Source organism: Lemur catta, chromosome 1, assembly GCF_020740605.2.
Source record: "Lemur catta isolate mLemCat1 chromosome 1, mLemCat1.pri, whole genome shotgun sequence".
NCBI classification, from domain to species: Eukaryota; Metazoa; Chordata; class Mammalia; order Primates; family Lemuridae; genus Lemur; species Lemur catta.
The window spans coordinates 29,010,947-29,024,731 of record NC_059128.1 but is presented as its reverse complement, the minus strand read 5'-3'; the positions used below and the strand labels follow the sequence as shown (position 1 = coordinate 29,024,731).

At 43.3% G+C, this 13,785-nt stretch overlaps 1 protein-coding gene across 5 annotated transcripts in view; it reads right to left on the bottom strand.

The window, feature by feature from the left end:
* SLC8A3 (solute carrier family 8 member A3) overlaps window positions 1–13,785 on the bottom strand; it is a 138,227-nt gene that overhangs the window by 111,968 nt on the left and 12,474 nt on the right. For 4 of the 5 annotated variants that reach the window (XM_045554765.1, XM_045554794.1, XM_045554774.1 and 1 more), the window contains exon 2: window positions 6,610–8,455. In XM_045554765.1, coding sequence (XP_045410721.1) covers window positions 6,610–8,393 — 1,784 coding nt within the window. In that variant the 5' untranslated portion in view covers window positions 8,394–8,455. Of the gene's footprint in view, window positions 1–6,609; window positions 8,456–13,785 lie in introns of those variants that run through there. The other variant, XM_045554756.1, reaches the window with a different exon arrangement.

Genomic DNA, 13,785 nt, shown 5'->3' with positions numbered 1-13,785 from the left:
CTTACCTAGTGCTTTCCTTCATGGTCATTTAGCAAAATCTTCAAAGCATTTGATTGTCGAAAAATGCTTCCAGAATGTGGAGAATTTGAGTATGGGAACCTTGCTCTATTTATAAATCAAGGGCTTCTCTCTCTTCAACTATCAGTTATATGCTACTGGCTCTATGCCAGGATTTCAGACTGGGTTCTGGAAGCGCAGCTTAGTTTCTCTTTAAAAAACCCACAATAAAGAAATATCTTGAATAAGTAAAAGATCACAGCTCTGATCTCTACAACTTTCCTCATGGGGTTTACGAGGGCACAGCCAAAGGGTGGAGAAGGACTGAGTGCTCATGCCCATGCAGATACATCTGGGAAGTCGAGGCTGGACAACCAGGAATAGTCCTCCTCACTCACCTGCCTCACTTTGCTCAAGTATCCTTTACTTTAATTCCTTTGAGTGAATGAGGAAACTTTGACCTTAAGATCCAGAAGAGTCAAGAGAAAATAAACAAGCCCCATGGCTATATCCTCATCTACATCCCCTTATCACTGGGGCCCGAAACCCCAGTTAGCACCTCTCTAAGGTGCATAGAAGAGCCTGTTTTGAGGACAAGACTGATTCATTTTCTGAGTGGCCAGTCATGTGATCATCTCCACCCACAGTGTGTCTTTCCTAAACCCATACTGACATCCCCCAGTGGAATCTCCAACCCTGTACCTCTGAATTTTCTCATATACCTTGGCATCCATGGGTTCTACCAACTGTAGGTTCCACCAACTGTGGGTGCCGTGGATAGAAAATATTTGAAAAAATTAAAAAATAAAAAGTAATACACATAAAAATATATAACTATTTGCATAACATTTACATTGTGTTAGGTATTAATATTATAAGTAATCTATAGATGATTTAAAGTATATGAGAAAATGTGCCCATGTAATATGAAAATACTATGCTATTTTATCAGGGACTTGAGCATCTGCGGGTTTTGGTATTAGAGGAGGGGTTCTGGATCCAACCCCCTGTGGATACCAAGAGCAAACCAAGGTGAGCAGACTCAAGCGGGTACACTGTATGCTCTGTGGAGCTGACCAAGTCAGGTAGAAGGAGAATTGCTGATCTAGTGTTGACAGGGGATACTGCAGGGCTAGACCCTAAAACAAATCAACCAGCATGGCTCTGGTCTTTCTGGAGACTTCCGCAGACATGTAAGGTTCTCAGCAGACTTGGGTGCTTTATGGATACTGGAGTTGGAATATGTCAGTCTTTGACATATTCTTTGACAATCTCATTAATTAAGAAGAAAAGGGGGGAAAAAAAGACATTGTATCAGGATCTGGGGGCCTTATGGACACATTAGCCAAAGCTTCTGCTAATAAATCCACATAGGCTTTAAGCACTCCTGTGGGTCCAGAGGAGGGGAAATTGTGGTTGAACAATCCTACTTGAAATGCTCCGCTGTACTGCTAAGTACCCTCACTCAACAATTGGCTCAGAAATGAAGTCTCTTCTTCAGAAAAAATCTGTGCCAAGTACATAGCTCTACTGAGGGTTTCAGGATACCACAGTTCTAGTGACTGAATGATTGTTTACCTCAAGATGGGAAGGGCTCTTGCTGCTGGCACTGAAGGCAGAAGGAAAAAGGATGGGAGAGATGCCAGCTAAGGAACAGTTGTCACCATTGCCACCCGACTCTCTTACTGAGCTTGCGGCCTGTGACTTCTCTCAAGCATGGAAAGGGCATTCTAGAGACAAGTCATTTCCCTCTGTGGCCAGAAAGAGACTGTCCTAACTTGCTGAGCCAAAGAAAAAGAAAAAAGCCTACCATGTTTTAGTCAAAGTGGAGAATGTGCAAATGGTATCCTGGAACACTCTAGATCTTTAAAGATTTTCATGGAAAGATTTCTTGGGTTTGAAATGTTACAGACAAAGCTCCCCTGAAAGAGAATGGCCTGCATCATTTTTTAAAACTTGCATTCTTTCATGGAACAAGGCCTAGTCTACAGTTTACTGGCACTGCCTAAAAGATATCCCAGCTATGCCTGTCACCTTTTCTCAACTAAGATATAGAGTTTGTTTTAAATTTCTGTGGGCTCAATAATTTTCTTCCTTAACAGTTTCAAGGTGAACCAAGAGATTAAAAATAGTCCATAGTATATTATTAGTAGTAGTTAAGATGTTAGTCATATAATACTCTTGGATTTGTACTTCCAGGGCAAGAATTGCCATATCCTTTTCAAAGTTAACATTTTACTCATGGATAAAAATAAAATTGAGAAGTGCAAATCAGGAAGAGGGGGCATTAAATCAGTAGCTTCTAAAGTCCTTCCCAACTCTAACTTTCTATCATATCTAGCTATGTGATCTTGGATAAGCCAATTTCCCTCTGTGAATCTCAGCTTCATAATTTATAAAATGGGAAGTCAGATACCTTCCAGCTTTAACATTCTGATTTGGTTAGAAAATGTGCACCACAGCCAATACTGTCTTCTTTGAAGGAAGCCTATGCTATTTATTAATAATTATAGTAGACCTTGGCACTTGCATCTTTGACATCTGTGGCTTTGACTATTCCCAGAGACTCCAAAGGTCCATGAGCTGCAATAATCTGTTATTTTGCAGAGGTGTGCTATGAGCCTGGGATATAGGGGCCAGTCACTTCTTTACTGAGTGACATTAGTGTGCAGGCAGAACCTCTATGTCCATGAAGTTCTGTCATTGTATGCTGCAGTCTTAAAGGCCATAATTCTCATGAACTATTAGAGTGACAGTCTCAAAGGTGGGGATTATTCTAGATCATGAAGACATCAATAATATTTCTCTCAAATGTCAAGGGTTTATTATAACATAAGTGTAAATTAATCATGTACCTATTCCCACTTCACCCCAGTCACTACTATGTCCTTAATGCCAGTTGCTTTAGAAATTTTAGTGGTGCCACACATGTGGCAGGGAGCTCTCTTTCCTCTTTTATTGCATCTATCTCAATTATTCTACTTCTCCCACGTGTTTTGATTTGTCTGTACACTTTGATCCTCTCTACTCGAGAGTGAGATCCTTGAAATAAAAAATGCCAGCATGCCTAACTCGCTTATGTACCTAGTACATAGCAAATATTTAATAAATGTTTGTTGGATGACTGAGTACCTTCTATGAGAAGGCACTGTGTATTTTTTCATATTTGTATTTGGTACTTATTACTCCTTTGAAAGATAAATACTACTATTTCTAAAAAATCTGGGCCTTAGACAAATGAAGTGACTTGCTCAAAGTTACACAGCTGGTAAGTGACTGATTCATATTTTTTTTGTTAAATTCCAAAGTTCACATTTTTTCCTTGCTACTAAAGACATCTTTGGAGAAGTAAAACATAAAACCAAACAAGTGAATTCATGGATCCAATATTATTGTTAAAGCACAGACCTGGCTTCAACTGGATTACATTTAGAGGAGTACGGTGAGGGCAAAGTTACAATACTACCAGGCTAGGTAGGCAAAGAAAGCTACACCAAGAGGGAAGGATTAGAAAGCAGAATCATTCCAAATATCACACAGCTTCTGTCCAAGTACCCTGAAGTTTTCAATTTCAGTTTCCATACTGGGATTACAATTATCAGGGCCTCAGGGGTAAGAGCTGAGTTCTAGCTAAGCTGGGCTTGAAACTTGGAATCAGAGAACAGGCACTCACGATTCAATTAAGCAAGTCCTTTGAGAAACCACTTTCTTTCCTGGGTCTCATGGTTTGATCAAGAGCTTTAGAGATTTCAACTCTAAGCTGGGACCAGCAACATCAGGAGCTTGTTAGAAATGCAGAATCTCAAACCCTACCCTGAACTTCTGGATTCTAATCTGCATTTTAGAAGACCTCTAGGTGATTGACATGCACATTAAAATTTAAGAAGCACTATTCTAGAAGATATTCTAAAGTCTTTTCTGGCTCTAATATTTTATGAGTTTAGGTTACGACTCTTCATGGTAACCAAAAAACTAGCATGCTCATTAGTTATGGTCACTCAGAGATCCCAGTCACCTGATTATCTCAACAGTGTCTTCTGAAGAACATTGCTAATTCATCGATATTCCTACTAAGGCCTCGTTTACTGAGCACATATCATGTACCGGGTACATTGCACACCATATCTTGAATCATCATAATAGCCCTGCTAGAGAGATACTATTATCCCCATTTAACCAATGAAGAAATGATCTCATAGGTTAATAAAGTTTCCCCAAACCACATGGTTAAATCAGCAGCAGAACCAGAATTCTAACCCAGAGTACTTAGAGCCTATGATTTTTCTGCTACATAATACTGCCTCTGGTTGTAAACTCACAATTTAAAGTATCAAGGGTAGGGTTGCTCTGTGAGGACAGACTACTGGGTTTTGGACTCATTGTTCTGCAATGAATGATATCTAAAAAAATGCAAAGGGATAGATGGGTATATAGATTTGCTTCCCAAACTTTAGAATATCTGGGCCAGAATCTCAAACTTCTGGAGGTTGACATACATTTAGAACTAATATCACCCAGAAATGATCATTCACAAGGCTCATTTACACCAAGATATTATACAAACTGAAAACACAAACGAGTTTGAGGAAGATTTAGTCATATGCAGAGATCCTAGGTCCAAAATTGATTAACAGAATGAGGAAATTGGGAGCCCAGCCTCTGACCTCTCAAAAACTACCCTTCTGTGGCATGGGTAGATAGGGCACTGAGTCAGAGGAACCACAAGTCTCTTAAATTATGGCAAATTTTGTGGTCTTGATGTCATTTAATGCCTGACAATAACCTCTTACATACTGACATTGCCATAAACGCGTGTGAAATTTCATGAAGTTTGTCTTCCCAGCAAGAGCCTGTCCTTCATTTGTATGTATAAACACTCTCCCCAGAGCACATATAAATGGATAGTATTCTCTGGAAAGCACAGGTTTTTACTTATGCTAACAAATGATTATCCTTCCTAGCAAAATGACTAAACAGAGCTCTAATAAATCAATTTGCCAATGGCGATTTCCCTTTAGGGGAATATCCCCTGTTCCATTTTTGGCTAGTGCAAATATGTCCTACACTGAGCGCCTGTGTCTATGGTTTAGAAAATCTTAGAGCTGGAAGAAATTGCAAAAAGATCTGACCCTGCCTCCAGGCAAGGAAAGTATTATTATTCCCACTTTGCATATGAGACAGTTTTGTCCCAGAGCCACAAAATGACTTGCCCAAAGTCACATTATTAGGATAGGATTGAGTAGGGACAGGGGCAGAACCCCATGGGTCACTCAGCTCTGTTGCCAGCACAGTCCAACCCTTTTTAAGCTCTGTCTCATGGCTGGACCTGGGAAGAAGCACTTCTATGACACCTCTCCTTAGGTTCCTTGGACTTCCCTTTTCCATGATCTCCCTCCTTCCTCTTCTGGAAGTTGTATAGTCTCATTTCCCATTGAAAGTGCAATTAGCAGGTTCTTGGAGCAGTCTGACATCCTCCCTTCCTACGCCCCATTTATCCTTCACACCGTCTCCTGCTCCTCCTTATTGCTTGTGGACATGCACAGTATTCAGAGCAGTATCCCTGTCTCATCTCCATCCTTCTAGGCTACCCTGGAAAGTCTACCCTTGCATAAGGTGGAAGTCCTGGGGAAAGTCATTCTGCTTTCTTTTTCAAAGCTATCCATCTGGGAAAAGTACAGAACAACCAATTTGCAATGAGTTCCATGGGGAGAGACCTTAGGGTAATATAGAAAACAGAAGTGCAATACCCACAGTTTCTGAAGGACTAAATCGGGCAGAAACCTGAGAAGTATTTCAGGGGAGTCCTGGACTTCGAAAAGAGAAGGCTGCACAGATGTATCTTCTCCCATAATTCTTAAGATGCTTCTCCTTCACTGCTTAGCCAGATTTTGGAGAATAAACTTGTGACTAAAGACAGGTGGCCAATGCCTGGGAGCTCTGCTTCTCCAAGATACCGCCAGTATCCAAGCCATACTGAGTCATCTCACCTAGGCTAGGCAAGACTCACACCATAAAATAGGCAATAAACATTTATAGGGACTGCCAAGTTTAAATCAATTTTGCAATTTCCAGATTAAAGAAGGGCTGTCTGAAATCTGGCTATACAATATAGCATCCAGGAAAAAAGCCAATGCCACTTGTTTCCTTGAGAATATTCTGATTGGGCTATTCCTCATCCTAGAATGGTAAGGATTGGCTTCAAAGCTCATATACACCCTTGCCATGAGGAAGGGAGGAAGGAGAGGCCCAAGCAATTTCCCAGCTCTTGCTTAATCACAAGAATTCTCCAAAATCTGGTATCACAAAAATTCTGTCACCCCACACCCCCAACAACCACCATTTTGAGTTTCAGTGGACAAAATGTTCTGTGACCTTAGATCCTATCACAGGATTCCTTGCCCAGGAACAATTTAAAGTAAGAAAACTGAGGGAGAGTTTGGAAGTGGACGGAACCTGTCCAGTAGTGGCTGCTGATCCTGAATACCTGTGATGGAACCGAAGTTTGACATTAACACAAACATAACGGAGAGTTTTAAAGAGCAGTATAGAAGGACAGAAAGAGATGGCAAGGGATGGAGTGGGGGAGGGGCAGAATACAGAAAGGTTACTTACACAGTCTCGTCATTCTTGAATTCCAACTCCCCATATGTGTCTTCAAAGTCCTCACCACCACCCTTGGCTGTCCCTTCTACTGTCCTAAAGGGGACAATGACCGTACCCCGGGCACCTGATGTCCGCAGAACCTTGACCTCCATAACACCAATACTCTCACTGACATGAATAGTATCACATTCAAAAGTGAAGATGCCTGCATGGTCATCATCCAAGATAGTAACTGTGGCCACACAAGGGGATGCTAGGACAGCCCGAGGCAAGGGAATATTGTTGAATATTGTTGGAGGCATCCCCTCCTCTGGCTGCTCCTCCTCTATACGGACATTGTTCAACCTCACAAAGAAATGTTCATCCTCCTCAAAAATGTCATCATCAATGATGCCCACAGAGAACTCCTTCTGGGTCTCTCCTGGTTTCAGAACCACAGTGCCCTCTGTGAACTCATAGTCAGCCCCTGCATTGGCAGAACCATCCTCTGTTTTGTAGTCTACATACATGGTCTTGGACATGTCCCCCCCTTTCCTCACCACTGTCAGGAGTACAGCCCCACAGTTCTCCAGGCACTGGTAAGAACATGGGTCAAAGAAGACCTTGGAGATGAAGTCCTCAGGCTCATCAGTGTGCACCTCACTCATGCTGGAGGACTTCTTGGCTTGTTCTGCTGCATGTTTCTTGAGGATATTGCCTGCACCAGTCATCATACGGGTGGCTTGAATACGGTAGAAGGCGCGACTCTTCTGTTGATGGGAAAGAGCATAGTAATTGGCCATCTCCACCAACTGATCTAAGTCCTTCTCTGGGTGTTTTTGCTTCAGGTCCTTGAGAATCCGGATCATCTCCCTGCGAGACTCATCCACTTCCTTCCCTTCCAGGGGCACTAGGTTCCCATCCAGGAAATGGGAATTCATCATTTTCCCATCCATCTCAATGCCTTTAGGGTGGTCACCCTCTGTCTCTATGATAATTCCTCGATGTTTATCTGTGCGGTACTTTTTGTGCATGTATTTGTAGAAGAGCAGTCGTTTATCTGCCACCCAGGCCAGAAGAACACACACTGGAAAGAAGAAAAGAGTGAGGAGGCCTTCCCAAACCTGGACCACACCAGGGGAGAAGACTGCCAGGATCATATAGAGCCAGATGTATGCAAAGATACTCCAAGCAGCGGTGACAAAGAAGACTCGTAGGTGCTTGATCTTGCGAGTCTCTCCATCAGGGATCACATAGACACAGATGCCAATGATGATGAACATGTTGAAGGCTGCACTGCCTACGATGGTAGAAGGTCCCAGGTCACCAGCAATGAACCCATGACCACACACCTCAATTAAAGAGAGAAGTATCTCAGGAGCAGAGGAACCAAGGGCCATAAGGGTCAGATTGGAGACAGTTTCATTCCAGACCCGAATAGTGGTTGTGCTGGTCTCTCCATTGGGCTTTTTGATAGTCACCTCCCGCTCTTGAGAAGTTATGACTTCAATAGATGCCATGAAGCGGTCAGCAATGATGGACACCCCAAGGAACATGTATATGAGGGCCACAAAATAGACAATAACCCTGGCAATCTTGTCCCCAAGGGAAGGGTTCTCCGGGTACCAGATTGGTAAGATGACACCCTCCTTGCAGTCCGATGACCCTGAACAGGATTCATTGTTCTGCCCTGTGCTTGGCACATCCCCTGAGCCACCAGCCTCTGCCCGAAGACCATTCAGGAAGAGCACAAAGGTAATCAGCCCAAAATGGAAGAAGGCAGAGGTGAGAAGCTGCAACCTTAACCACGCCATACACAAGACTTAGCCGCTGGCTTCTACCGCAGCACCAATCGTCCTCCTGACAGGCCAGAGACCTAGAAAAGATCAGAGAGGCAGGAACAGGCATGAGGAAAAGGGGGCTAGCAAATGGCAGGTTCCCACTAATACAAACTGATGCTTCACCTCCAAGTGACATATTGCACTAACATATGGGGCAGTCTCTCACTTGGAAAAATAGATATCAATGGGAGGCACAAATAGCTGCTCTGTCCTCAAAACCATCTGGTGGAGACTCTGTTGAAGAATGGTTTTAAATAGCTGGGAATATTGGGGAATGGAAACGCAGCAAACCTGTTGAGCCCTGTTTCCCAACTCCACTGGCACCTGTGAGAGCTCTCAAGAAGCAACTTAAAATAGGTTACATATGACCTGAATCTTCATCTCCATGTACACTATTTCTAGGGTTTTCAGCCTTTCCTACCCCATTGTCAAATACTCAAGAATCTTGCATGACATAGGCTTGCAAGGCTGCATATTGAATTGAATTTTCATGGGTTAGTCCCCCCAGGTAGAATACTTTGCTCTGTGTGTAATTGATCCCACTTGGGACAAAATTCCTTCCCCAGACGCAAAACTTCTGGAGGCAAGTTGTAATTCTGAGCTTGCTTGGGAAATCAAAAGAGTTGATCCATGGTGAATGCTACCCACACTGTAGCTAAACTGACACCCTGTAAGAAGTGCCTAAGACCAAGACCACAGAAGCTCTTAACCCTCCAGCAAAATATGCTTATGGACAGCTTAGGTGGCCAGTTACAGGAAGGGTGATTCTCTTCAGCCACTCAAATTCCAAACCCAAATGTGGGAAGGGCCAAGTGGTAGAAATCATTATCAGTATAACATGGAAATGGATCTCACATAAGTTTTTTAACTGGAAACAATATTTTGGGGTGAAATGTAGCCTCATCGGCTGGTCTCAAACCACTAAAAGGTGAGTTTGAGCTCAGAAGAATGGGAAGTAATTCAATTCGAACTATACTCACCTTTCTACTTATTGCCTCATTTGCATGGAATGGGAATGAAAATAACCATGCAAACAAATGAACAAAAACCAAAAAAGGCAACCAGCCCATTCATCCCCCTCTGCTACAACCATGTGGGGCACTATTAGTAAGACGAGTGCTGGCGTGCATTTGCGCAGCACCTTAAAGAGTTCAACATCCTTGTCCTTCCTACCTGCTCCTTTTTCCTGTTTCCCATGTCAAAAAATAGCACCTCCATCCGCCCAGTTACTCATGCTAGAAAACAGGTGCTAATCTGCAAGACTTCCTCTCCCTCCTGTCTCTTATTCAATCCAGCACTAAATCTTATCAACTCTCCTGCGATCTCTACCACCATCATCACAGCCTAAGCCACCTGTCCTCACCTGGTGAATCTACTGCAGTAGCCTCCTAACTGAACTCACCATTCCTACTCTTGCTGGTTCTTAGTTCCACTTCCCTCATACAGCCACAATCTTAAAAAAAACAAAAAAAAAACCAAAACAAACAAACAAACTTAAGCATATCACTCCCCTATTTGAAGACCTTTAATAGTTTTCTCTTGCTCTTGGTATAAAGACCAGATTCCTTACCGTGACCTCAAAGCCTTGCATGAACTCATTCCCTCTCTTCCTCCTTCATCCCCGTCACTCTCTCTTTTATTACATTTTAACAACAGTGGCCTTCATTTCTGCTCCTGGTTTAAACTTAGTTATTGTCCACCTCAGGACCTTTGCACATGCCATTATTCATCCTTGAAACAAGGGTTTCTTCTTTGCACCCCCACTCTTAATAATGAATGCTTTAGATCTCAGCTTAAAGGGCACTTTCTTAGAAAAATTTTCCCTCATCCCTAAAAATGGTCAATTCCATTTGCTACGTTCTCTTATCATACGCTTTACTTTTCCACTCTGGCATTTGGTAAACTTTGAAATAACACAGTTATTTTTGGGATTAGATGATTAATGTCTAACTCAATCATATTAAACTGTGAATGACATAAGAGCAAAGACTGTCTTCTGTTTAATGTGGTATCCTAATAGTTAGTAGGTACTTAGTAAATGTATGTTTTTGGAGCGAATAAATGTAGCTACCAAGGAAGTTTCTCAGACATCAGCCTTCTTTAAAGCCACTTTATGATCTAAGTTATAGCCATTTGCTTTGGAAATACATAGCTATTTCACAGACAAATCCACACTAGATTTTAGTGGTTAGGTAGGACCTCTTTAAATACCCAAAGCTTGTACTCAAAAAGAGAATTTCCTTCAGGACACAGTATGCCAGATGCATAACCATAAAGGCCTTCCTCCCAGGGGCTCTGTGGATTAAGTTGGTTTCACATTCCCCAGAGCACTGGCCAAGAGCTACGCCCCACAATCCCCATTAGTCCGGGTAGTGGGGGCTGTCATAGCAGGTGCATGGGGCCTCTGCCTTTGACTTCACTCAGAAGAGAAGAGGTTATGAGGATGACTGTGGAAGAGCAGGATGGTTGAAGATGTTCAGCAGCCATATTCAAAGTCTGGGAAAGCTCTTGTCACCCATGATGTGTACAGAGACCCCCATTCAGAGGTTTGGCACTCACTAGTCCTGGAGAAATGTGGAGGGAGAAGGATCTTGGCTCTTTGCCTTGACTTCCAAAAACCCTGACACTTTGTGGATACTGATAAGCCCCATGCAGGAGGAGACAGAAGGTAGGCACAGCTGGAGCAGCTCTTTAATCATGAACCAACATGGTGACAGGAGGTAGCAGCTGTGAAGGCCAACCAACCCCAAGGCGGTAGGGTATCCGCAGGGAAGGAAAGAAGGCTGGCCTTCTGGAGTAAAAGGATGTGGAATGTTGAGGCAGTAGATTAACAAGAGGCATGGAATCCTGTTTATCTTCCCTACCAGGAAAATTAAGGGGAAACATGGCCTTTGCTCTCCCTCAGTCTTGCAGACACTTTGTGGCAAAAGGTTTTGATGGAGAATATGCTATCATATGGTCAGAATTAGAGACACCTTTGAGCAAGGGCAAGTTTAGAAAGACTATTCCCTGAGAAAACAAATGAACTGAAGGAAAAGATGGAAAAAAAAAAAAAAACAAGTCAAGAAAGTGAGGTGGCTAGTAAATGCTTGCACCCAGATTTTGGAATTGAAGGTGGAAAATGCTCTGTGAATTCCCAGTTGCCCTTTCTAGCCCTGCCAGGAAATGGTTTCTGGCTGAGTTGTTCGAGAGAGAGGGGACACTTCTGGTGACCAAGCCAACAGTCATTTTTCATGCCGTTTCCACAGGCCTACGCACCAATTGAGACAGATCCCAACTTCCTGGGGGTTTACCTCAGCCCTTTAGAGACCCAAATGATATTCTGTGGTTCCAGAAGCCTCTTAATCAACCCTGAGGCATACTCAGAGATATGACTCAACTTGAGACCCCTAGAACCTCTTGAAATAATAAATATATTAATAATACTCATTAATTATTATTATTAATTTTTAATTAATAAATAATTATAATAAAGCATAATATTTACAAGTGTTTATTGTATACACAATGCTAAGTACTTCTGATTTAATTTTTATAATAACTCTATGAAATCGGTAATATTTTTATCCCTAGTCTACATTTTGGGAAACTGTGTCTTAGTTAAGTCATTTACTCAAAGTATGCAGTAAGGAAATAGCAGAGCCAGATGACATAAACTATGGTTTTAGCCACTCCACTTTCCCAAGATGTCCCACTTTACTGTAGAGTATCCATGGCCCCTAATCCTTTTCCAGCCTGATGTGGATTTGGGGGCAATGTGACTGTCCCATACCTGCTCAGAGGACAGACTAGCCACTGGGTAGAGCTGCTCAGTCCCCAGGCTCACCAGGGGTGCCCTGGCCTCCTGCTGCAGTTTCCTCCCCGAATAGTCTCCTTCCCATCAGCTCGGTTTGACAAATATTGACCAAAACCTGTGATTTGCCAGGGCAAGTATTAGATGCCAGTGGGTAAAATGAAAAATAAGACACAGTGTTTGCTCCCAAAGATACAATCTAGCAGGGTGGAGAGATGCACACACAGACACTTTTTCTATAAAAAAGCAGGAGGCAAGGGCAGAATGCAGTGGGAACACGGAGAGGGCACGGAGCCAGCTTAGGGATTCAGGGCAGTGCTCTGAAGGAGGCGATCCCTGAAATGAGCCTTCAAGCATGAGCGAGCTTTAGTCAAAATAAATAAATAAATAAATAAAATAAAGAGAGGGGGGAAAAAAAGAAAGAAAAGAAAGTGGGAAAGGCATTTGAGTCAAAGAGAACAGCCCAAGCAGGGACATGGCGACAGGAGAAAGCCAGCCGTGTGGGCGGCATTAGCAGGAGCGCAGTGCGGGGCGGGAGGGTCAGGACGTGACAATGGGCAGTAGGGAGACGGGGTTTGAGGCCAGCCTCACATGCCAGGCTGAGAAGATGGGATTGTATCCTAAGGGCAGTGAAAAGCCAATGATCGGATTTTAAACAGGAGAATGACATGGTCTGATTTATATTTCAAAAAAACCAATTTCACTAAAGGGTTGAGGAAGGCTGGAAGGGGGACAGGAGTGGAGCAAGAAAAGAGAACTCCGTTGCGGACAGAGCAGATGTAGATAAGGAGGCCGGGCCCAGGGTAGATTCTGCCTGTAATGATCCCGTGCCCCCACGTCCCATTCCTCTCCCTCAGCCAAACTGGTGCCCTGGCTCAGCCCACGGCCTCTCTTCTCTTTCCTGGACTATCCTCCTAATGCCCCCAGGGCCATCTGCAAGGTGTCTGCGTCCTCAGCAGTGGCTCCTGACATCTTTTAATATCACTGGCAAATTTAATTAAAGTCATTGTTCCTCTGCTCTTCCAGATCATTAATAAAACAGTGCCACCAGGCCAGACTGAGCAAATTCTCCCTCCTGCTACGCCCTCCACTTTCTCCAATGGGAACACTGCTCCAGGCCTGTCACCAGCCTGGGTAGAGCCGTCCTGCTCTGCTTCTAAATCTGGGCCCCTGCACAGGCGTCACAGCCAATTTACATTAAAGTTTTAAGTGCAGCACGGCTGCGCCGGCTGTGACGTGTCACCCGAGTCTGAGCACACTGCATCTTCTCTGCACTTCCTCTGCCGACAGGGGGTGAGAATCAGCGCGGAGCCCTTCTGTCCATGGAAATACTCCCTGAGAGACATAGGAACTAAGCTCCCTACTCTCTCAAGAGTAGGAAAGATGTGACCTCCGCTGCTTAGGTAGCTTAATTGCCACAACTGGAACTTGGATTTGAGGAGGAAAACATAATGATGCTAAGTGTTTTTCTTGCATTATTATCTTTTTGAATCTTCACAGTGAAGGAGGTGCTATTATCATCATTATAGATGGGAAATTAGAGCTCACAGAGGTTGAGTAATTTGTCCTAGA